Source organism: Salvelinus alpinus, chromosome 11, assembly GCF_045679555.1.
Source record: "Salvelinus alpinus chromosome 11, SLU_Salpinus.1, whole genome shotgun sequence".
NCBI classification, from domain to species: Eukaryota; Metazoa; Chordata; class Actinopteri; order Salmoniformes; family Salmonidae; genus Salvelinus; species Salvelinus alpinus.
Window position 1 is genome coordinate 71718030 of NC_092096.1, and position 22500 is coordinate 71740529.

General features: G+C 44.8%; 1 protein-coding gene across 1 annotated transcript in view; it reads right to left on the reverse strand.

The window, feature by feature from the left end:
• Positions 1-15534, reverse strand: part of LOC139533373 (zinc finger protein 638-like) — a 96171-nt gene extending 80637 nt beyond the window's left edge. The window contains exons 1-8 of the mRNA XM_071331418.1: positions 15508-15534; positions 13556-13653; positions 10249-12247; positions 8743-8804; positions 8452-8484; positions 7947-8264; positions 7611-7753; positions 5616-5878 (exon numbers count right to left, since the gene is read on the reverse strand). Coding sequence (XP_071187519.1) covers positions 5616-5878; positions 7611-7753; positions 7947-8264; positions 8452-8484; positions 8743-8804; positions 10249-12247; positions 13556-13653; positions 15508-15534 — 2943 coding nt within the window. The remainder of the gene's footprint in view (positions 1-5615; positions 5879-7610; positions 7754-7946; positions 8265-8451; positions 8485-8742; positions 8805-10248; positions 12248-13555; positions 13654-15507) is intronic.
• Between the last annotated feature and the right edge of the window lie 6966 nt (positions 15535-22500).

Here is a 22500-nt window from a genome sequence, read left to right on the forward strand (position 1 = left end):
TTAGTGAGCTGTGTGTTGGGGGGGATATTCTTTAGTGTCGTTAGTGAGCTGTGTGTTGGGGGGGATATTCTTTAGTGTTGTTAGTGAGCTGTGTGTTGGGGGAGATATTCTTTAGTGTTGTTAGTGAACTGTGTGTTGGGGGGGATATTCTTTAGTGTTGTTAGTGAACTGTGTGTTGGGGGGGATATTCTTTAGTGTTAGTGAGCTGTGTGTTGGGGGGGATATTCTTTAGTGTTGTTAGTGAGCTGTGTGTTGGGGGGGATATTCTTTAATGTCGTTAGTGAGCTGTGTGTTGGGGGGGATATTCTTTAGTGTTGTTAGTGAGCTGTGTGTTGGGGGGGATATTCTTTAGTGTTGTTAGTGAGCTGTGTGTTGGGGGGGATATTCTTTAGTGTCGTTAGTGAACTGTGTGTTGGGGGGGATATTCTTTAATGTCGTTAGTGAGCTGTGTGTTGGGGGGGGATATTCTTTAGTGTTGTTAGTGAACTGTGTGTTGGGGGGGATATTCTTTAGTGTCGTTAGTGAGCTGTGTGTTGGGGGGGATATTCTTTAGTGTCGTTAGTGAGCTGTGTGTTGGGGGGGATATTCTTTAGTGTTGTTAGTGAGCTGTGTGTTGGGTGGGATATTCTTTAGTGTTGTTAGTGAGCTGTGTGTTGGGGGGGATATTCTTTAGTGTTGTTAGTGAGCTGTGTGTTGGGGGGGATATTCTTTAGTGTCGTTAGTGAGCTGTGTGTTGGGGGGGATATTCTTTAGTGTTATTAGTGAACTGTGTGTTGGGGGGGATATTCTTTAGTGTTGTTAGTGAGCTGTGTGTTGGGGGGGATATTCTTTAGTGTCGTTAGTGAGCTGTGTGTTGGGGGGGATATTCTTTAGTGTCGTTAGTGAACTGTGTGTTGGGGGGATATTCTTTAGTGTCGTTAGTGAGCTGTGTGTTGGGGGGGATATTCTTTAGTGTCGTTAGTGAACTGTGTGTTGGGGGGGATATTCTTTAGTGTCGTTAGTGAACTGTGTGTTGGGGGGGATATTCTTTAGTGTCGTTAGTGAACTGTGTGTTGGGGGGGATATTCTTTAGTGTTGTTAGTGAACTGTGTGTTGGGGGGGATATTCTTTAGTGTCGTTAGTGAACTGTGTGTTGGGGGGGATATTCTTTAGTGTCGTTAGTGAACTGTGTGTTGGGGGGGATATTCTTTAATGTTGTTAGTGAGCTGTGTGTTGGGGGGATATTCTTTAGTGTTGTTAGTGAGCTGTGTGTTGGGGGGATATTCTTTAGTGTTGTTAGTGAACTGTGTGTTGGGGGGGATATTCTTTAATGTCGTTAGTGAACTGTGTGTTGGGGGGGATATTCTTTAGTGTTATTAGTGAACTGTGTGTTGGGGGGGATATTCTTTAGTGTTGTTAGTGAACTGTGTGTTGGGGGGGATATTCTTTAATGTCGTTAGTGAACTGTGTGTTGGGGGGGATATTCTTTAGTGTTGTTAGTGAACTGTGTGTTGGGGGGGGATATTCTTTAGTGTTGTTAGTGAACTGTGTGTTGGGGGGGATATTCTTTAGTGTTGTTAGTGAACTGTGTGTTGGGGGGGATATTCTTTAGTGTTAGTGAACTGTGTGTTGGGGGGGATATTCTTTAGTGTTAGTGAACTGTGTGTTGGGGGGGATATTATTTAGTGTCGCTAGTGAACTGTGTGTTGGGGGGGATATTCTTTAGTGTCGTTAGTGAACTGTGTGTTGGGGGGGATATTCTTTAGTGTCGCTAGTGAACTGTGTGTTGGGGGGATATTCTTTAGTGTCGGTAGTGAACTGTGTGTTGGGGGGGATATTCTTTAGTGTCGTTAGTGAACTGTGTGTTGGGGGGGATATTCTTTAGTGTCGTTAGTGAGCTGTGTGTTGGGGGGGATATTCTTTAGTGTCGTTAGTGAGCTGTGGGTTGGGGGGGATATTCTTTAGTGTCGTTAGTGAGCTGTGTGTTGGGGGGGATATTCTTTAGTGTCGCTAGTGAACTGTGTGTTGGGGGGGATATTCTTTAGTGTCGTTAGTGAACTGTGTGTTGGGGGGGATATTCTTTAGTGTCGTTAGTGAGCTGTGTGTTGGGGGGGATATTCTTTAGTGTCGCTAGTGAACTGTGTGTTGGGGGGGATATTCTTTAGTGTCGTTAGTGAACTGTGTGTTGGGGGGGATATTCTTTAGTGTCGTTAGTGAGCTGTGTGTTGGGGGGGATATTCTTTAGTGTCGTTAGTGAACTGTGTGTTGGGGGGGATATTCTTTAGTGTCGTTAGTGAAATGTGTGTTGGGGGGGATATTCTTTAGTGTCGTTAGTGAACTGTGTGTTGGGGGGGATATTCTTTAGTGTCGTTAGTGAGCTGTGTGTTGGGGGGGATATTCTTTAGTGTCGTTAGTGAACTGTGTGTTGGGGGGGATATTCTTTAGTCTTAAGAAAGCCGATGTCTCTGGGGCTCCCTTCTTCGTCTGGTGAAAAATATACTTTTTGACCCGTTAGAGATTTTATATTATCTCCACATGGGTTGAAGACAAAAAGAGAGAGAGGAGAGGAAGGGGGAGAGGGGAATGAGGTTGAGAAGAGATAACGAGCAAGTGTGTTTTGTTTATATTGTCCTGGAGTAGTCTTGGTCTGGAAAGACTCAAACTCTAAAAATATCCATCAGTGTTTCTGCTGCAGTCCTTTAGCTGTGGCGCTGTGACAAAAATCATTGCCACCAAGCCAAAAATATATAAAAACACTGCAGAGGCGCACTTTGAAGATGCTGGAACAGTCCATTACTTTTCCTCCGCAAACAAAACGAGTAACATATATATAAATACAAATCTGACAAGTGCATAGTAGATCTATTTTCCTTGGCTTGCCGTGTGTTTGTTCTATGGGAGAGAAATAATCCGAGGTCCATTCAAGTTACGAGTGTATAGGGAGGGAATACCCAGAATCTAATATATAGGCTGCAACAAAAAAAATTGGCTAAATGTATTTATTAGACTACTCAAACTATTACCAGCTGCACTGGTTTACACTTTATATGGCCTGCGTACAAACGAAAGCCTGAATTAATAATTAACTGATTTATCGAAAACAATAAGTCTACCTGCTTGCCCTTTGTGCATCTACTGCGTCGTTGGCCTTCCAAACTGGGGATTTCACTCACGCAGCACCTGATTCCCCCGTGAACGTTGACGCCTATTCCCTTATCGTAATCTTTCCATTTCTCCGGTTTAGGTCTCACGTTAGCCTAGCTGACGTGAAAATCTCTATCCAGGGCAAGTAAAACCCACTTCCCACGTGGGGTGAGAACATTAGGTTTTTAAAAAGCGTATATTATCTTAAAAAGTTAGAGCGATATATATTTTTTTAAATTATTCATGCCGCCCGCCAGCGGCATGTACAGGGTACATGCAGATAAATAAATAGGTTTCCTATAGCCACTTTGCTGCTCTACAGGTGAAAATTCTGATTGCTAATAGCTGATGATGTGGACCATGCTACATTCATGGTCTGATACGGTGCAGTCGGAAAATATTCAGACCCCCTTCCCCTTTTTCCACATTGTTACGTTACAGCCTTTTTGGAATGGATTAAATTGCTGTCATCCCCCACAATCTACACACAATACCCCATAATAACATAGCAAAAACTCTTTAGGAATTTGTTTTAAAAATGACATTTACATAAGTATTCAGACCCTTTCCTATGAGGCTCGAAATTGAGCTCAGGTGCATCCTGTTTCCATTGATCATCCTTGAGATGTTTCTACAACTTGATTGGAGTCCACCTGTGGTAAATTCAATTGATTGGACGTCATTTGGAAAGGCACACACCTGTCTATATAAGGTCCCACAGTTGACAGTGCATGTCAGAGCAAAAACCAAGCCATGAGGTCGAAGGAGTTGTTCGTAGAGCTCTGAGACAGCATTGTGTGAGTCACAGATCTGGGGAAACATCAACAGATCTACCAAAACATTTCTGCAGCATTGAAGGTCCCCAAGTTCACTGTGGCCTCCATCATTCTTAAATGGAAGAAGTTTGGAACCGGCCAAACTGTGCAATCGGGGGAGAAATGTGTGTCAGTCTGTCTCTTGTGAAAACAGTCAACAACTTGTGAACATTTCTGAATTATAATATATAATGGTCACTCTGACAGAGCTCTAGAGTTCCTCTGTGGAGATGGGAGAACCTTCCAGAAGGACAAACATCTCTGCAGCACTCCACCAATCAGGCCTTTATGGTAGAGTGGCCAGATGGAAGACACTCCTCAGTAAACGGCACATGACAGCCCGCTTGGAGTTTGCCGATGAGAAACAAGATTCTCTGGTCTGATGCCAAGCGTCACGTCTGGAGGAAACCTGGCACCGTCCCTACGGTGAAGCATGGTGGTGGCAGCGTCATGCTGTGTGGATGTTTTTCAGCGGCAGGGACTGGGAGACTAGTCAGGATCGAGGGAAAGATGAACGTAGCAAAGTACAGAGAGATCCTTGATGAAAACCTGCTCCAGAGCACTCAGGACCTCAGACTGGGGTGAAGATTCACCTTCCAACAGGACAACGACCCTAAGCACACAGCCAAGACAATGCAGGAGTGGCTTCGGGACACGTCTCTAAATGTCCTAGAGTGGCCCAGCCAGAGCCCGGACTTGAACCCTAAAGAACATCTCTGTAGAGACCTGAAAATAGCTGTGCAGCGACACTCCGCATCCAACCAGACAGAACTTGAGAAGATCTGCAGAGAAGAATAGGAGAAACTCCCCAAATACAGGTGTGGCAAGCTTGTAGCGTCATACCCAAGAAGACTTGAGGCTGTAATCGTACACACATTTATTTTATTTTTTTACGAACTATGCCAAGGGCACATGAGCCTAATGACTTTCACTATTTGTCTGTTGTCATAATCATCTATATGAGCATTTGGCTGACCAGTGGGCAACAGACGCCGTCCCCCCCTACCAAGATGGTCCGGCTCGGGTTCTGATCTAATGGTTCTGATCTAATGGTTCTGATCTAATGGTTCTGATCCAATGGTTCTGATCCAATGTGAATTTGTGCCAACTCAGCCAAAGTCAAACACCATCCAGCGTTGACAACTTTCATCTGGAGCAGTCAGACCTCTCCGGTGACTTTTAAAATGGGGACAAACTAGCGACAGATTCAGGGGGGGGTGAAAACGCTACGTCGAGGGACCGCAGCTGTGCCGCAAAGCACATCTGTTCCAAAAATACTCCGTACCTAAAATACTCTGTACCTAAAATACTCCGTACCTAAAATACTCCGTACCTAAAATACTCCGTACCTAAAATACTCTGTACCTAAAATACTCTGTACCTAAAATACTCTGTACCTAAAATACTCTGTACCTAAAATACTCCGTACCAGAAATACTCCGTACCTAAGTCAGACCTTTATTACGGCGGCAGTTCAAATGGGTTAAAGTTGTCAGGAGACCGACATTTTTAGGCACTGAGCTGCGCCCCCCCCCCCCCCCCAAGCGATGCTAATGTTGACCATTCACAACATCCATCACAATGACATCACGATCAGCTCTCTGATGGTCTTCACCATGTGGAAGATTCCATCTTATCAGTGTTATATTATTTTTTTTTTAAACACAAAGCGCATACCTTGGAAGAAGCTGAGTTGGATGATTTGAAGGAGGATTTGGAGGGTGAGGAGGATTTCTTGGTTGATGCCCTCCCAGATCCGGTGACTGCCTTGCCACCCTTGGACGTTCCCGTTTCAGTCTTCCGAGAGGAGTGGCCCCTCTTGCCGGCACCTCCCTTGGCGGACGTGGCGCCTTTCTTTTTGGCGAGCTCTGCCAGGAGAGCAGGGGCCAGGGACTGCAACATAACTTCTAGACTGGTGTTCTTAGTCAGGGAGAGGCCAGCTGGAATACAAAGGGATGAATCAAAGAGAGGCCAGCTGGAATACAAAGGGATGAATCAAAGAGAGGCCAGCTGGAATACAAAAGGGATGAATCAAAGAGAGGCCAGCTGGAATACAAAGGGATGAATCAAAGAGGCCAGCTGGACGGAGAGGGGGAGACACAGGCATGGGTTAGGGAGAGAGGCCAGCTAGAAGGAGAGGGGGATACACAGGCATGGGTTAGGGAGAGGAGAGGCCAGCTAGAAGGAGAGGGGGATACACAGGCATGGGTTAGGGAGAGGAGAGGCCAGCTAGAAGGAGAGGGGGATACACAGGCATGGGTTAGGGAGAGGAGAGGCCAGCTAGAAGGAGAGGGGGATACACAGGCATGGGTTAGGGAGAGGAGAGGCCAGCGGGAAGGAGAGGGGGACACACAGGCATGGGTTTGGGAGAGGGCAGCGGGAAGGAGAGGGGGAGACACAGGCATGGGTTAGGGAGAGGAGAGGCCAGCTAGAAGGAGAGGGGGAGACACAGGCATGGGTTAGGGAGAGGGCAGCGGGAAGGAGAGGGGGAGACACAGGCATGGGTTAGGGAGAGGAGAGGAGGATACACAGGCATGGGTTAGGGAGAGGAGAGGGCAGCGGGAAGGAGAGGGGGATACACAGGCATGGGTTAGGGAGAGAGGCCAGCTAGAAGGAGAGGGGGAGACACAGGCATGGGTTAGGGAGAGGAGAGGGCAGCGGGAAGGAGAGGGGGAGTCACAGGCATGGGTTAGGGTAAATTGGGTCAGATAAATAATGTACTGGTTCTCTTGACCAGAGTGTAGAAGAATGAATCAATGTGATTTCCTTGATTCTTCACATCCTCTCGACTTTACCTTCCTTCTCAAAACTAATTGGAGGAAAGCTGAAGTTCCTCCCCTCGGACCTTCTCCTCCAATGCGCTTTTGAAGGCGAGAGGAATCAAGGAAAGACCATTGAGATTCATTGCACCTCTTCCCACTGCATCATTAACCCTGGGCTAACCTTCAGGCGAAGACTGGCCCTGGGCTAACCTTCAGGCCAAGACTGGCCCTGGGCTAACCTTCAGGCCAAGACTGGCCCTGGGCTAACCTTCAGGCCAAGACTGGCCCTGGGCTAACCTTCAGGCCAAGACTGGCCCTGGGCTAACCTTCAGGCCAAGACTGGCCCTGGGCTAACCTTCAGGCCAAGACTGGCCCTGGGCTAACCTTCAGGCCAAGACTGGCCCTGGGCTAACCTTCAGGCCAAGACTGGCCCTGGGCTAACCTTCAGGCCAAGACTGGCCCTGGGCTAACCTTCAGGCCAAGACTGGCCCTGGGCTAACCTTCAGGCCAAGACTGGCCCTGGGCTAACCTTCAGGCCAAGACTGGCCCTGGGCTAACCTTCAGGCCAAGACTGGCCCTGGGCTAACTTTCAGGCCAAGACTGGCCCTGGGCTAACCTTCAGGCCAAGACTGGCCCTGGGCTAACCTTCAGGCCAAGACTGGCCCTGGGCTAACCTTCAGGCCAAGACTGGCCCTGGGCTAACCTTCAGGCCAAGACTGGCCCTGGGCTAACCTTCAGGCGAAGACTGGCCCTGGGCTAACCTTCAGGCCAAGACTGGCCCTGGGCTAACCTTCATGCCAAGACTGGCCCTGGGCTAACTTTAGAATGTGTGAACACTCATTTTGCCCCGGGCTAAAAGTGGTCTCCTCACCGGGCTGTAAACACGATAATTGTTCCCTCTCTCTCTTACCAGATGACTCCAGTAGTTTCTTGGCCAGTCTCTCAGCACTGCTAGACTTCTGCTGTCTGCTCTTCCCTCCTCCTCCTCCTCCTCCTGAAGGGCTGTTCTTCCTCGTGTCCCGGCGCTCCCGCTCATAGCTCCTAGAACGCGACCTGGATTAATTAATGAACTTAATTATTTGAATGAATTTTATTACACATAAAAAAATATTCAGATATAAATAGACATTTAAAATCCATAGAGTAGCTTTCATTCATCTGAAAACAACAATACATACATAAAAAAATAATATTATTAACTATAAATAAAAAAGCACTACAATACAGTCTTATTCTGTCATCTTACCTCCGGGATGAAGAAGTAGTCCGGGGTGAGCGGGAACGCCGACGTTCCCGATCCCAGTGCGAAGAAGACGCCGCCGGAGGGTCACGCTCCCGGCGCGAACCAGGAGACCGGGAACGCCGTGTGGCGGCGCTGTGTCTACGTTCCCGGGATCGTTCCCTGGATCGAGGTCGGCGAGCAGCGGAGGAGGACGAAGTGGTGTGGTAGGAGGAGAGGCGAGGAGAAGGAGAGCGAGACCAGGACGGAGAACGGGAGGTGGTGTGTGTCGTCTGACGACGTTTGGAGGAAGACTGGTTATTGTTATTTCTACTGGGAGCCGGGCTGGAGAGAGAGAAAAGGAGGGAGAGGAGAGGATGGAGAGAGAGAAAGGGAGGGAAGGAGAGAATGGAAGTAAGCACAGCCCGAAGAAGTTATTCCGGTTTAAAATGAAAAACTGAGTCAGCGATGACCTTCAGAGGGATAAAAGCTCTCTTTCGCTTCTACTTTAGAGCCCAGGGAACTTGCTCACCTTGTCACAGTTTCCCCGTTCCAGTCAGGATACCTGGAAGGAAAAAGGTGATTAGCATAAAAAGGTACAATGTGATGGCGATCGTTGGGTGTAGATATCAAATCATCTTTCTGCGATTCCTCGCATCCTATCTCCTCCGCCTCCTTCTCAATCGAGTCCCTCCACTAGGACTTTCTCCCCTCCAATGGACTTAGAGAAGGAGATGAGGGGACACGAGGAATTGAGGAAAATACTAATTTAGAAAGAGCCAGGCAGAAATTAATATTTAAAAAGACAGAAGACATCACCCACAATTTCCTGAGCAGCCGGCAGTTGTCGATGTGTAGGCTGGTGTTTTGATGTTCTATCCAGTTCTGGTGATCAAAACAAAACAGAGACGACAGTCAGTCTGAGTCTACTTCACCGCTCCCCCCCAAAACCACTCCACATCAAGTCCTTTCAATATTAGTTTCCCCATCATGCAGCTAGTGCAACGTGCATTTTAACACAAAGTCCAATTTCGCTGCTTTACATAGCAGGAGTTAGTTAAACATGTCATAGTACAAATAAGGCTAGATATACTCTCTGCCTGTTCTACCAAGAAAAACACCAGGTAGGTACGGAGTCTGTTGGGGGGAAAAGATGTCCGCCGGGAAAAGCAGCATCTGGAATCTTCTCTGGAACGGATTCTCTCGGCAGCCATCTTCTTCCCCCCCAAAAAAACTATTAACAAAGTAACTAAATAAATTGTATGAAGAAGTTAGTAGAGGAGTGTGTGGTGAGAGTTACTGTCATTGGTTTACACAGTGTAATGACATAAGGGATATGGATTATCCAGGGGTTAGAGTGAGATAGAGATATATGTGGCGTAGTTAGCTAAATCATTCATTAATTCACCCGGTGTGCCTTGATTAAAGGCCTATTGATAGAACAAGGGAAGTTGTTTATACAGAGTGGGGGGGGGGGGGGGGGAATGAGGCCGACTGGCAGCTTCTACTCTCGTTATTTGTCTCGTCTTCAAAACACCATCTGCCTCAGGCAGATCATGGTCAACGACAGTCACAAATAAAACTCAATGTCTTATAAAGTTCAACACAAGGCAAACAAATACAATGACAATATTTCAAGAGGTTAGGAAAATAATATATATATATATAAATAAAACAATCTCATGACATATACAGTATTCAATTATTCAATAATTACAATATAATGTTGACTGCTGTCCAGGATTTGATGTTTACATATTCCTCGAAGCAACACAAGCAATTTGGTAATATTTTACTGTAAAAAACATTTTCACATTATTTCCTTAATTTCATCCGTTTTAGTACATCTCAACTCACCGTGCATTGGGGAGGGGGGGTGGCAACGAGTCATAATCACATAGCTAGACTTAAGTTTTTGAATTAACAAAATGGAAGACATTCAACAAGAGAAGTCTTGAGATACAACATGAGGTTCAAAGATATACAAAACCCAAAAAATCAGTACGAAGGGGATCAGACCTGGGTTCACATACTATTTGACCTTCCAAATACTTTATATTTGCTTGATTAAACTCCTGAAACTGCAATCAAGGCAGGCTGGAGCAGGGCTGTCGTCGGGAGGGCCAAAATACCCGTTTAATTATCTGGGACCGATTCAGACCTGGGGATACCTGGTAGAAGCAACAACAAAAAACTGTCGTGTTTCGGGCCTTCGAGAACCAGAATTGAACAACCCCTGAGCTATAGAAAAAGCATCAAAGTATTTGAAACGATTTGAAATAGTATTTTAACCCAGGTCGAGACAGGTTATGGTATGAGGAAAACTCACCTGTAACTGGGCACATTCTACGTTACAGAGAGAACAGGTATGAGGAAAGATTCTGGGAGAAGCTGCGGAGTAATCACTCATCGTGGTTGGGGCCGGCAACCTCGTCGGCATCATCAACGTTGGGGGTGGGACGTTCATCTGCTGGAACATCGACGGCGGTGGACCCATCCGGGGAGGCGGACCAGTCACCGGAACGTGACCGGGAGGAGGAACCGACGGATTCATGATGGGGAATAAGGGAGGCCACATGAGGGGTGGCGTGGGAGGAGGAAATCCGACCGGGACACCTCCAATCTTGAGTCCTGCATCTCCTCCAACACCACCGCTAAGAACCACCAGGTCGGACCGAGGCTGAACCTGGCCCCGAGCGGCGCCTCGATTCTGAGACGAGAGGAGCCGGTCGAGTCCATGGTCTCCGCCGTGGACAGGGATGTTCATAGGTTTGGGTGCCGCTTTAGATAAGTCGTGGGTTCTCAGGGTCTTTTGGGTTAGGCTGGAAGGCGGAGGAAGACCGATACGAGTGTCGGTGTCATTCTTGGGGAGAGAGATAGAACTCTGGACTGCACCGCTGCAAATCTGTTGTTGGGTACGCTGCTCGGAAAGGACCGAGGTCATGGATCCTCCAACACTACCGTACGGCGTCCCGGTGTGCCCGCTTGGAGAGTCTCCAACACTACCGTACGGCGTCCCGGTGTGCCCGCTTGGAGAGTCTCTGACTACGGCGTATTTGAGCCACTCTCTCGGGAGCGGATCTCGCCCGCCGTAACTATTGGATCGAATATTATCATAACTGCCGTATTTAGTAGCATCAATATTTCCATAATCGATAACTTTGCTCTGTCCTCCACCTAAGTGGTCCGACCCCGGGCTGGGTCTGTCGTCAGCCCGGGGTCGATGGTCCACATCCATGTTTCTATTGGCCTTACGGATGCAGATGTCTCGGAGGATGAAGGGCAGGTTGTCTGGGGTCAGCTGTTCGTCTGGATAGTGGCTCAGGAGCTCCAGGTCCTCGTTGGACAAGCCGAAACTCGCCAGGATGTTGCTGGCGGACTCTGACGTGTACCGGGCTGGAGGATTGGTGCCAGACGAGGCGGAGACACTCGTGAGCGCCTCAGAACCCATTGAGGTGGGTCCCGGCTCTGCCGCACCCCCAAAACCAGAGGTTTGGCTTTGGTACATCTGGGAGGGGGAAGGGGACGCCTGAGGGAGTGGGGAGGAGAAGGGTTTAGAGGAAGCAGACTGGGTCAGGTGGCCAGACCAGGAGGCCATGGAGCTCTGCTGGTCGCTGCAGGACCGGCCAGGGTTGTAGCTACCCATAACTCCGCTAGACGAAAGCTCGTCCCTGGGGTCGCGACTCAGGCGAAGATTCCTGGCGTTCATTTGGGCCTGCTGGTTCTGTTTCTGCTGCACCATCTGGCTGAGCATCCTCACATCCTCTCTGGCCCAGCGGATGTGGTGGTCTATAGAGGTCTCCATCTCCGAGGCCATCCCGGCTGATCCCTGCCCCAGGTTGTACCCCATCGAGGACATCATGCCCCCCTGGCTGGAAAAACCAGAGGAACCACCAGCAGAGACAGGGCCCAGACCTGAGCGTGAGGCCATCAGAGGGTCCATCCCAGACTGGGCTTGTGGGAGTCCATACCGTCCCATCTGGGCTGGTGTTCTCTGTGCTTGTGAAGAGTACTGACCCCCTAACGGATTATATTGGGGATGGTACATGTTATTGGTGGTGGCTGCCGCTTTCAAGAGGTTGAGGAAGAGGGCAAGAGGAGGATGGGGGTGAGGCGAGGGTAGTGTGGGGTTGGCGCAGGTAACGGCGTTGGCGATGTTTCCCGCGGCAACGAGCTGATTGATGGCGATCTGTGCTTTGAGCTGGGCCAGAAGCAGGGAGGCGTGGCATAAGAGGCGCTGCGGGGGCGGGATCCCAACTCCCAGCCCTCCAATCAGACTCAGCGGGCTCGAAAGGGGAGCAGCACAACGCTCCAATATCAACGCAAAGCTGAAAGAGTTGGAGAGGAGAAAGACACAGAGAGGAGGATTATTGGTTGGTCTTCTCTCTGGCTCGCCCTGTGACAGGGCTACAGACAGTAGTAATCAAACTGGAAAACAAGACTGGATTTTTGGGATTGATCAGTTTCCATTTTGTTTCACGAAAGTGCTTTCAAATCAGTTCCGATCCAGGTTAAACTGTTCTAGAACAGCTTCTAGAACATCGGGCTTCTGTTGGTTAGGTCTAGACAGAGCAGAGGATTGTTCCTGTGTCTTCACTGGAGAAAACAAAACACTGCAAGCAAACAGGGAACAGACAGGTGGGTGGGGGGGGAATAGGTGGTCATCGTAAAAACGTACAAACTTAATGCACAGCTTTAGTGAAATTTGAAAGACGGTGAACAGCTTTCTAACAAAGATTAGACATTAACAACAACTGATAGAGCCATACTTAATATCATGTACAACATAATATAACGTACAATAACATACTAATAACGTACTAATAACATACTAATAACGTACTAATAACGTACTAATAACGTACTAATACCATACTAATAACATACTAATACCATACTAATACCATACTAATACCGTACTAATAACGTACTAATACCATACTAATACCATACTAATAACATACTAATAACATACTAATAACGTACTAATAACGTACTAATAACGTACTAATAACGTACTAATAACGTACTAATACCATACTAATACCATACTAATAACATACTAATAACGTACTAATAACGTACTAATAACGTACTATAATAGCGTCTTTGCCCTAAAGGAAAGGATAAACTAAGACAACCGGTCAATTCAGAAATTCAAAACAGGGCTCAAATACGAGTTTAGCTGAAGTAACAGCAGCGGATCAGATTTAGCTAAAGTAACAGCTGCGGATCAGATTTAGCTAAAGTAACAGCTGCGGATCAGATTTAGCGAAAGTAACAGCAGCGGATCAGATTTAGCTAAAGGAACAGCTGTGGATCAGATTTAGCTAAAGTAACAGCTGTGGATCAGATTTAGCTAAAGTAACAGCTGTGGATCAGATTTAGCTAAAGTAACAGCTGTGGATCAGATTTAGCTAAAGTAACAGCTGTGGATCAGATTTAGCTAAAGTAACAGTAGCGGATCAGATTTAGCTAAAGTAACAGCTGTGGATCAGATTTAGCTAAAGTAACAGTAGCGGATCAGATTTAGCTAAAGTAACAGCTGCGGATCAGATTAAGCAGGTTACGCTATTGATTATGGAGGTGGAAATCAAATTTGAAAAGGTTATGTGAACGCATAATCAATAACATACCATGGGACTTCCCCAAGACAATTATCCGAATGCCCTATAGCCACTTGGGATTCCGCTAAACCAATCCATACTAAAACAACACGGACAAGATTACCATCCTAAAATGTTACTTCCAGCAACAACAAAAAAAACGAAGTAGTTAAAGTCAAGCGTTGAGACATGAAAAGATGAACTTCTAACCTGCTTAATAAAATTTAAAAAACTGTTTGAGAGAACCCATCACCTGCAGAGAAAGACGGTGTGTAAAAGTGGCCACTGGCCAGGAGCCAAGAAGGTGTAAGGAGATAACCGTACGAGAGATACTGTGGCTGGCTCAGCATATAAACCGTAACGTTCATCAAGCTTCATAGCAGGATATTATATATAGGATGGCTGTGGAGTTTTTTTCTGCGTGATAATTATTTATTATTTTTAAACGCAGAGAGAGATCGTTTGATGATATAATAGACCTGACCGAGTGGCAGGCCGCAAACTACTGCGTTTAAATAAACAAAAACAAGTCCAATACTGGCATAGCAATGTAAACGGTTTACATAAATACATTTTGGCAGTTACACAATACTATGTTATTAATACATGATTCTACAATACTACGTTAATACATGATTCTACAATACTACGTTAATACATGATTCTACAATACTACGTTAATACATGATTCTACAATACTACGTTAATACATGATTCTACAATACTACGTTAATACATGATTCTACAATACTACGTTAATACATGATTCTACAATACTACGTTAATACATGATTCTACAATACTACGTTAATACATGATTCTACAATACTACGTTAATACATGATTCTACAATACTATGTTAATACATGATTCTACAATACTACGTTAATACATGATTCTACAATACTATGTTAATACATGATTCTACAATACTATGTTAATACATGATTCTACAATACTACGTTAATACATGATTCTACAATACTACGTTAATACATGATTCTACAATACTACGTTAATACATGATTCTACAATGTTGCAGTGATGAGTGGAACAAAGCCTATAGGCTTGATAAAAAAGCTACATCTTTTAGCAACAAACATTGTATTATTATCATCACTATTATCGTCATCAATAATATGATCATCATCATCATCAATAATATGATCATCATTATTATGATCATCATTATCATCATTATTATGATCATTATTGTTATCATTATTATGATCATTATTATGATCATTATTGTTATCATTGTCATCATCATTATTATCATTATTGTTATCATTATCATCATCATTATTATGATCATCATTATCATCATTATTATGATCATTATTGTTATCATTATTATGATCATTATTGTTATCATTGTCATCATTATTATGATCATTATTATGATCATCATCATCATTATGATCATTATCATCATCATTATTATGATTATCATCATCATTATCATGATTATCATCATCATTATCATCATCATCATTATGATCATCATCATCATCATTATGCCCAATGCTGGACGAATGGGGCCTAACCTTACTCCTCATAGTTCAAGGACCTTACATGTTCTGTTTAGAGGTGAATTGGCTCTGGAAGCCAAATAATGCATCTAAAACATAAATCAGATTATCGGTACGATTCTAGAAACATAAAACTCACATCAAAATAATTTAACAAACACAATAATAACGATTTAACCCGTTTCATCACAGTCGTATATACACGACAGTATTTTTCAGTAATAACACATTTACACATGTGTTTTCGGACGGTCTTCCGTCTGTTTTCTGTAAACATGCCCTTTAACATGGAAATATGGTCGAGTGGGTACCCTAAACCTATAAAAATATATATATATATTAAATGTAACCTTTAAGTTTTTTAGAATAATACTTACAACAAACGTACTGCAATGCGTGTTACACCGCGTACAACACACAAGTTAATACAGAACACTGAATTTGACATACGCGTTCGAAACACACCGACAGCGCCATCGCATTTTGGTACACCAGAATTCCGTTCATTTCCAATGTAACGTCGCGTTCGCCTTGCAGCTTTGCGTTGCAGAGGCAGTTGCGTTCTGTGTGGTGTTACATACGTTGGATTTATCAAACGTACGCGGCAAAACTGTATGCTGTAGACGGCTTGACAGAAATAGTAGCAGAAGGTGAATGTTGAACTTTTGTTGCACTCACATCCAGATGATGCCGTGTTAACTTCTTACAGCTGGGGGGGCAGTATTGAGTAGCTTGGATGAATAAGGTGCCCAGAGTAAACTGCCTGCTACTCAGGCCCAAAAGCTAAGGTATGCATAGTATTAGTAGATTTGGATAGAAAACATTCTGAAGTTTCTAAAACTGTTTGAATGATGTCTGTGAGTATAACAGAACTCATATGGCAGGCAAAAACCTGAGAAAAAAATCCAACCAGTGCTTTGCGCCACGACGCAGTCGGTGTGTTCCAAGCGAAAGTCTTCACAATCCATGTGCTGCATCACAACAAAATGAATCACGCTACACGTTAGCACAATTCTTCAGTTGTTTACTACTGGTGAGTACGGGCAATGCAACTCACAAGTTTTAAAACATGTAATTAAATGCAGGGAACACACACTGCAAACTAGTCCAGCAGATGAGTCGCAGCGGTGCAGTTTGCCTCCCAATTAAATTAACTTCTGCCGGAATCTCATACAGTTTTAAAACCTCTACAGGATCGGTGGGTCCCCCGCGGGACTGTTGAGTTAACGTAGGCTAATGTGATTAGCATGAGGTTGTAAGTAACAAAAACATTTCCCAGCACATAGATATATCTGATATTGTCAGAAAGCTACAATTCTGGTTAATCTAACTGTACTGTCCAATTTACAGTAGCTATTACAGTGAAAGAATACTATGCTATTGTTTAACGATAGTGCACAGTTTTGAACATGAAGATGTATTAATAAACCAATTAGGCACAATTGGGCAGACTTGATACAAAAATGTGAATAGAAATGCAATGGTTCGTTGGATCAGTCTAAAACGTTGCACATACACTGCTGCCATTTAGTGGCCAAAATCTAAATTGCGCCTGGGCTGGAATAATACATTATGGCCTTTCTCTTGCATTTCAAAGACGGTACAAAAAAACACAAAAGAACAGTTGTTTTTTCTTTGTATTATCTTTAACCAGATCTAATGTGTTATATTATCCTACATTAATTTCACATTTCCACAAACTTCAAAGTGTTTCCTTTCAAAGAGGTATCAAGAAAATGCATATCCTTGCTTCAGGGCCTGAGCTACAGGCAGTTAGGTTTACACGGAACCCAAACCGGCTGCGCGCGTACCATCGTGCATAAATGTATTTTGTCCCCCCACACCAAACGCGATCACGACACGCTGGATAAAATATCAAAACAAACTCTCAACCAATTATATTAATTTGGGGACAGGTCGAAAAACATTAAACATTTATGCAATTTAGCTAGTTAGCTTGCACTTGCTAGCTAATTTGTTCTATTTAGCTAGCTTGCTGTTGCTAGCTAATTTGTCCTGGGATATAAACATTGAGTTGTTATTTTACCTGAAATGCACATGGTCCTCTACTCTGACAATTGATCCACATAAACCAGTCACCTGAATCGTTTCTAGTCATCTCTCCTCCTGCCAGGCTTTTTCTTCTCTTGACTTTATAATGCGATTGACAACTTTCATAAATTAGGTGCATTACTGCCACTGACCTCGTTTGTCTTTCAGTCACCCACGTGGGTATAACCAATGAGGAGATGGCACGTGGGTACCTGCTTCTATAAACCAATGAGGAGATGGGAGAGGCAGGACTTTTAGCTTCTATATAAGCCCTAGCAACGCAGACGCTCGAGCAGTGTGAGTGCAATAATTGAATATAGATTTCTACATTTATTTTGCAACGCTCGCACACACGACGCCAGCGGTGTAGTCAGCCTGTTAGGTATGTCATTTTAGCATGTATATTTTTTTAAAGGGGCGGATCCTTAAGAGGTTTTAAAGCAACCGGTGTGCACAAGGTGTCATGGTACACCAGAGGTATATTCACTTCCAATGGAACTCAGCAGCATTCCGTTCTGTGTTATGCATACGTTGGATTTATCCATAGCGTAGACTTAAAGAAACAAGGTGAACGTTGAATTTCTGCTGCAGACATATCCACAAAACATTTTGGATCGCAGAATGAAAAAGTTTGACTGCAGAATGTATTATGAAGTGTTGATGTCGGTCTGATCAAGGCGTAATGTTCAGACCAAGTCTTGGGGCTCTTAAAACTTCCCCTTACAGAACAAGCCTTCCGTCAATGATCAAATCTAATGTTATTTGTCACATGCTCCAAATACAACAAGGGGGGGGCTGCGTTTGTTAAAAATAAGCAGGCTATAGCCATTGCTTACCTGCTACAATGTGAATGTTCACCTGCAAGCAATAACGTTGGCTGGATATTTTATCTAAAAAAAAAAACTAATCGAATCAAATTCAAAGAAATATTAAGGTAAAAAAACTGGACCTAAAAGTCGTGTATCCTTTAAAAACGGCATATGCTTCTTGGGAAAAAAGAGCGGATGGCCTTGGTCGTCCTAGCCGACAGAAAGTGTCGGGTCAGAGACCTAGCAAACCTGCGCCGTGTTCTCAATTGGCTTAAACGACATCTGCGCGAAAATCATTGGTCTGATGCTGGTGGCGAGACAAGAAGCTAGCCACCGAGCTAGGTAGCTGACCAACTAGCTAGTGTTACAACTTGCAAAATGCCTTTCAGTCCACAAATTCAAATCGATAGCCATGCAAATTCACAAATAATAAAACTCTGCCAATATGTAAACTTCACTAACAGAAATGTAGTAACTAACGTTATGCTAGTAGTGTCAAGTGTTTTACAGGCTGACAAACAGTTAGCCAACTAGCATTGCTTGCCAAACAATCATGTGTACGTGCTACAGCCAAAGATATTGGGCCCTTAAACAAAGATATGTGATATATCATATAGATTATCACAGAAAACCACAACATTGGTTGTTGGCTAGGCTGTGATAGTTTAGCTAGCTACTTGGCCTTGCTTCTTCAACTTTCCGCAAACATCAGCCCGCCATTTTGGATTTCCTGTTTCGTATTAGCGCCGTATGCTACAAAGGCCAAACCGACAGTTTCTACTTCCAGACAACGGTATTGTCCGTCCGTCCGTCTTAAATCAAAGATATGAACAACAAATAATCTCGTCTGTCATGTGAAATATGTTTTTATGACATACCTTCCGTTATTTTGGTTTGTTTTCTATCTAGATATCTCGTAGTTTACTGAATTTTCTTTTCCGGCGACTCCCGGACGCTTGACCAAAGATTTTTCTATAACTAAACCAAGATAGACCACAGCCAGTCGTTTCTAAATGAGTCATAGTGGGCAGAACAAACAGGAAGGTGGGCAGAGCCAAGCACAAGCTAGCGATATCCTATTGGCGCGTTATAGCACACGGTTGCATATTTCCGTTAGGGAACGCCTACTATAAACTGCGCGTGTGCAATAACTCAATTCATATTTTCACTCCCTCTAAACAACGTACTTTTTTTTTTATACACCTTTGGCAAAAGGCAGTGTCTACAAAACTTAGTCCACTCTGTTCGTAACATATTATAGTTTTGGTTAATAGAAAACTGTATTGAGATTAAATGTTTCATCGATGAGAAAATTTGCCGAATGTCAGCCAAAATCCATCACCTTCCACCTTCTCCCACTCCCGGCCACTTGGCTTCCTCTCACTGCCTACCATATGTTCTCTCTGTGGTAAAACGGAGTAAAAACAGATGTGCTCTTTCAGTTTATTTCACTCCTCCCACAACACACAGACCCAACCAAATGAAAACAGAGCTGTAGATAGAAAGACATTGCGTGAAAAAAAATTCACCAGATGGGGGAACTCTAGCCCTACAACATCAAATTCACAGTTCAAATCAAATGTTATTTGTCACATACACATGGTTAGCAGATGTTAATGCGAGTGTAGCGAAATGCTTGTGCTTCTAGTTCCGACAATGCAGTAATAACCAACGAGTAATCTAACCTAACAATTCCACAACTACTACCTTATACACACACAAGTGTATAAGGGATAAAGAATATGTACATAAAGATATATGAATGAGTGATGGTACAGAACGGCATAGGCAAGATGCAGTAGATGGTATAGAGTACAGTATATACATATGAGATGAGTAATGTAGGGTATGTAAACATAAAAGTGCCTAGTTTAAAGTGGCTAGTTATACATGTATTACATAAAGATGGCAAGATGCAGTAGATGATATAGAGTACAGTATATACATATACATTATATTAAGTGGCATTGTTTAAAGTGGCTAGTGATACATTTTTGATCAATTTCCATCAATTCCATTATTAAAGTGAGCTGCAGTTGAGTCAGTATGTTGGCAGCAGCCACTCGATGTTAGTGATGGCTGTTTAACAGTCTGATGGCCTTGAGATAGAAGCTGTTTTTCAGTCTCTCGGTCCCTGCTTTGATGCACCTGTACTGACCTCGCCTTCTGGATGATAGCGGGGTGAACAGGCAGTGGCTCGGGTGGTTGTTGTCCTTGATGATCTTTAAGTTAAGCATCAGTTAAGCAACTGACCAAGTTATAAAGTATGTGTTAGCTCCTCAAGCTAATGTTATAGGCTTGAGCTCAGAGGGTTAACACAGTTTTAATGCATGCAGGAGGGACCCAGGTTCAAATCAGCACCACTGATGAGTATTCCACCAGACATGGAGGTATGAAAGGAGATGTGGCAGGAGGAGAAGGATGGAGAGATGATGGAGGTATGAAAGGAGGAGAAGGATGGAGAGAGGATGGTGGTATGAAAGGAGATGAACAGGGGGGGGTGATTTGTATGGTGGATGAGGATAAAATCCATTGCCGAAGTAAGACTTTATTGGTCCGTCCTTAGATTTGTAGCGTCTGTGCTCACCCCGTTCATATGAGTTGGAGTAGCTGTCTAAGTGTGTAAAATTATCCTGTCGAGGTCTACTGCCATCAGACGCCGCATGTGTCATCGTACTACCCACTACCCCATCACAGGGCAAAGACAGGCACACAGTCCCACTACCCCTCCATCACAGGGCAAAGACAGGCAAACAGTCCCACTACCCCTCCATCACAGGGCAAAGACAGGCACACAGTCCCACTACCCCTCCATCACAGGGAAGAGACAGGCACACAGTCCCACTACCCCATCACAGGGAAACGACAGGCACACAGTACAACTACCCCTCCATCACAGGGCAAAGACAGGCACACAGTCCCACTACCCCTCCATCACAGGGCAAAGACAGGCACACAGTACAACTACCCCTCCATCACAGGGCAAAGACAGGCACACAGTCCCACTACCCCTCCATCACATGGAAACGACAGGCACACAGTCCCACTACCCCATCACAGGGCAAAGACAGGCACACAGTCCCACTACCCCTCCATCACAGGGAAGAGACAGGCACACAGTCCCACTACCCCTCCATCACAGGGAAACGACAGGCACACAGTCCCACTACCCCATCACAGGGAAACGACAGTCCCACTACCCCTCCATCACAGGGAAACGACAGGCACACAGTCCCACTACCCCATCACAGGGCAAAGACAGACAAACAGTCCACTACCCCTCCATCACAGGGAAACGACAGGCACACAGTCCCACTACCCCATCACAGGGCAAAGACAGACAAACAGTCCACTACCCCTCCATCACAGGGCAAAGACAGGCACACAGTCCCACTACCCCTCCATCACATGGAAACGACAGGCACATAGTCCCACTACCCCATCACAGGGCAAAGACAGGCACACAGTCCTACTACCCCTCCATCACAGGGAAAAGACAGGCACACAGTCCCACTACCCCATCACAGGGCAAAGACAGACAAACAGTCCACTACCCCTCCATCACAGGGCAAAGACAGACAAACAGTCCACTACCCCTCCATCACAGGGCAAAGACAGGCACACAGTCCCACTACCCCATCACAAGGCAAAGACAGGCACACAGTCCCACTACCCCATCACAGGGCAAAGACAGGCAAACAGTCCTACTACCCCTCCATCACAGGGCAAAGACAGGCAAACAGTCCCACTACCCCTCCATCACAGGGAAACGACAGTCCCACTACCCCTCCATCACAGGGAAACGACAGTCCCACTACCCCTCCATCACAGGGAAACGACAGACAAACAGTCCAAGCACATCTACAGGTGCTTCTACACCTGCATTACTTTCTGTTTGGGGTTTTAGGCTGGGTTTCTGTACAGCACTTTGAGATATCAGCTGATGTAAGAAGGGTTTTTATAAATACATTTGATTTGATCTACATTTTTTCCACTGTAACTAGAAAAACTACATGCCTTTTAACTCTCCAATCTCAGCTCCTTGCTTCTGCATCTGAGGAACACCATCTTTTCACTTTCACTCATATTTCTATATTTCGTAATTCTATTATTTTACTTTTTAGATTTGTGTGTATTGTTGTTGTGTATTGTTTGATATTACTGCACTGTTGGAGCTAGGTACACAAGCATTTTACGACACCTGCGATAACATCTCCTAAATATGTGTGTGAGACCAGTAAAATTTGATTCCATTTTTTTTATTTGATGACTGGCGAAGGAAGTCAGAATGCTATGGCTGTTCCCTACTGACAGATATCCTGGGGGTTGATAGAAGGAAGTCAGAATGCTATGGCTGTTCCTCTACTGACAGATATCCTGGGGGTTTATAGAAGGAAGTCAGAATGCTATGGCTGTTCCTCTACTGACAGATATCCTGGGGGTTTATAGAAGGAAGTCAGAATGCTATGGCTGTTCCTCTACTGACAGATATCCTGGGGGTTTATAGAAGGAAGTCAGAATGCTATGGCTGTTCCTCTACTGACAGATATCCTGGGGGTTTATAGAAGGAAGTCAGAATGCT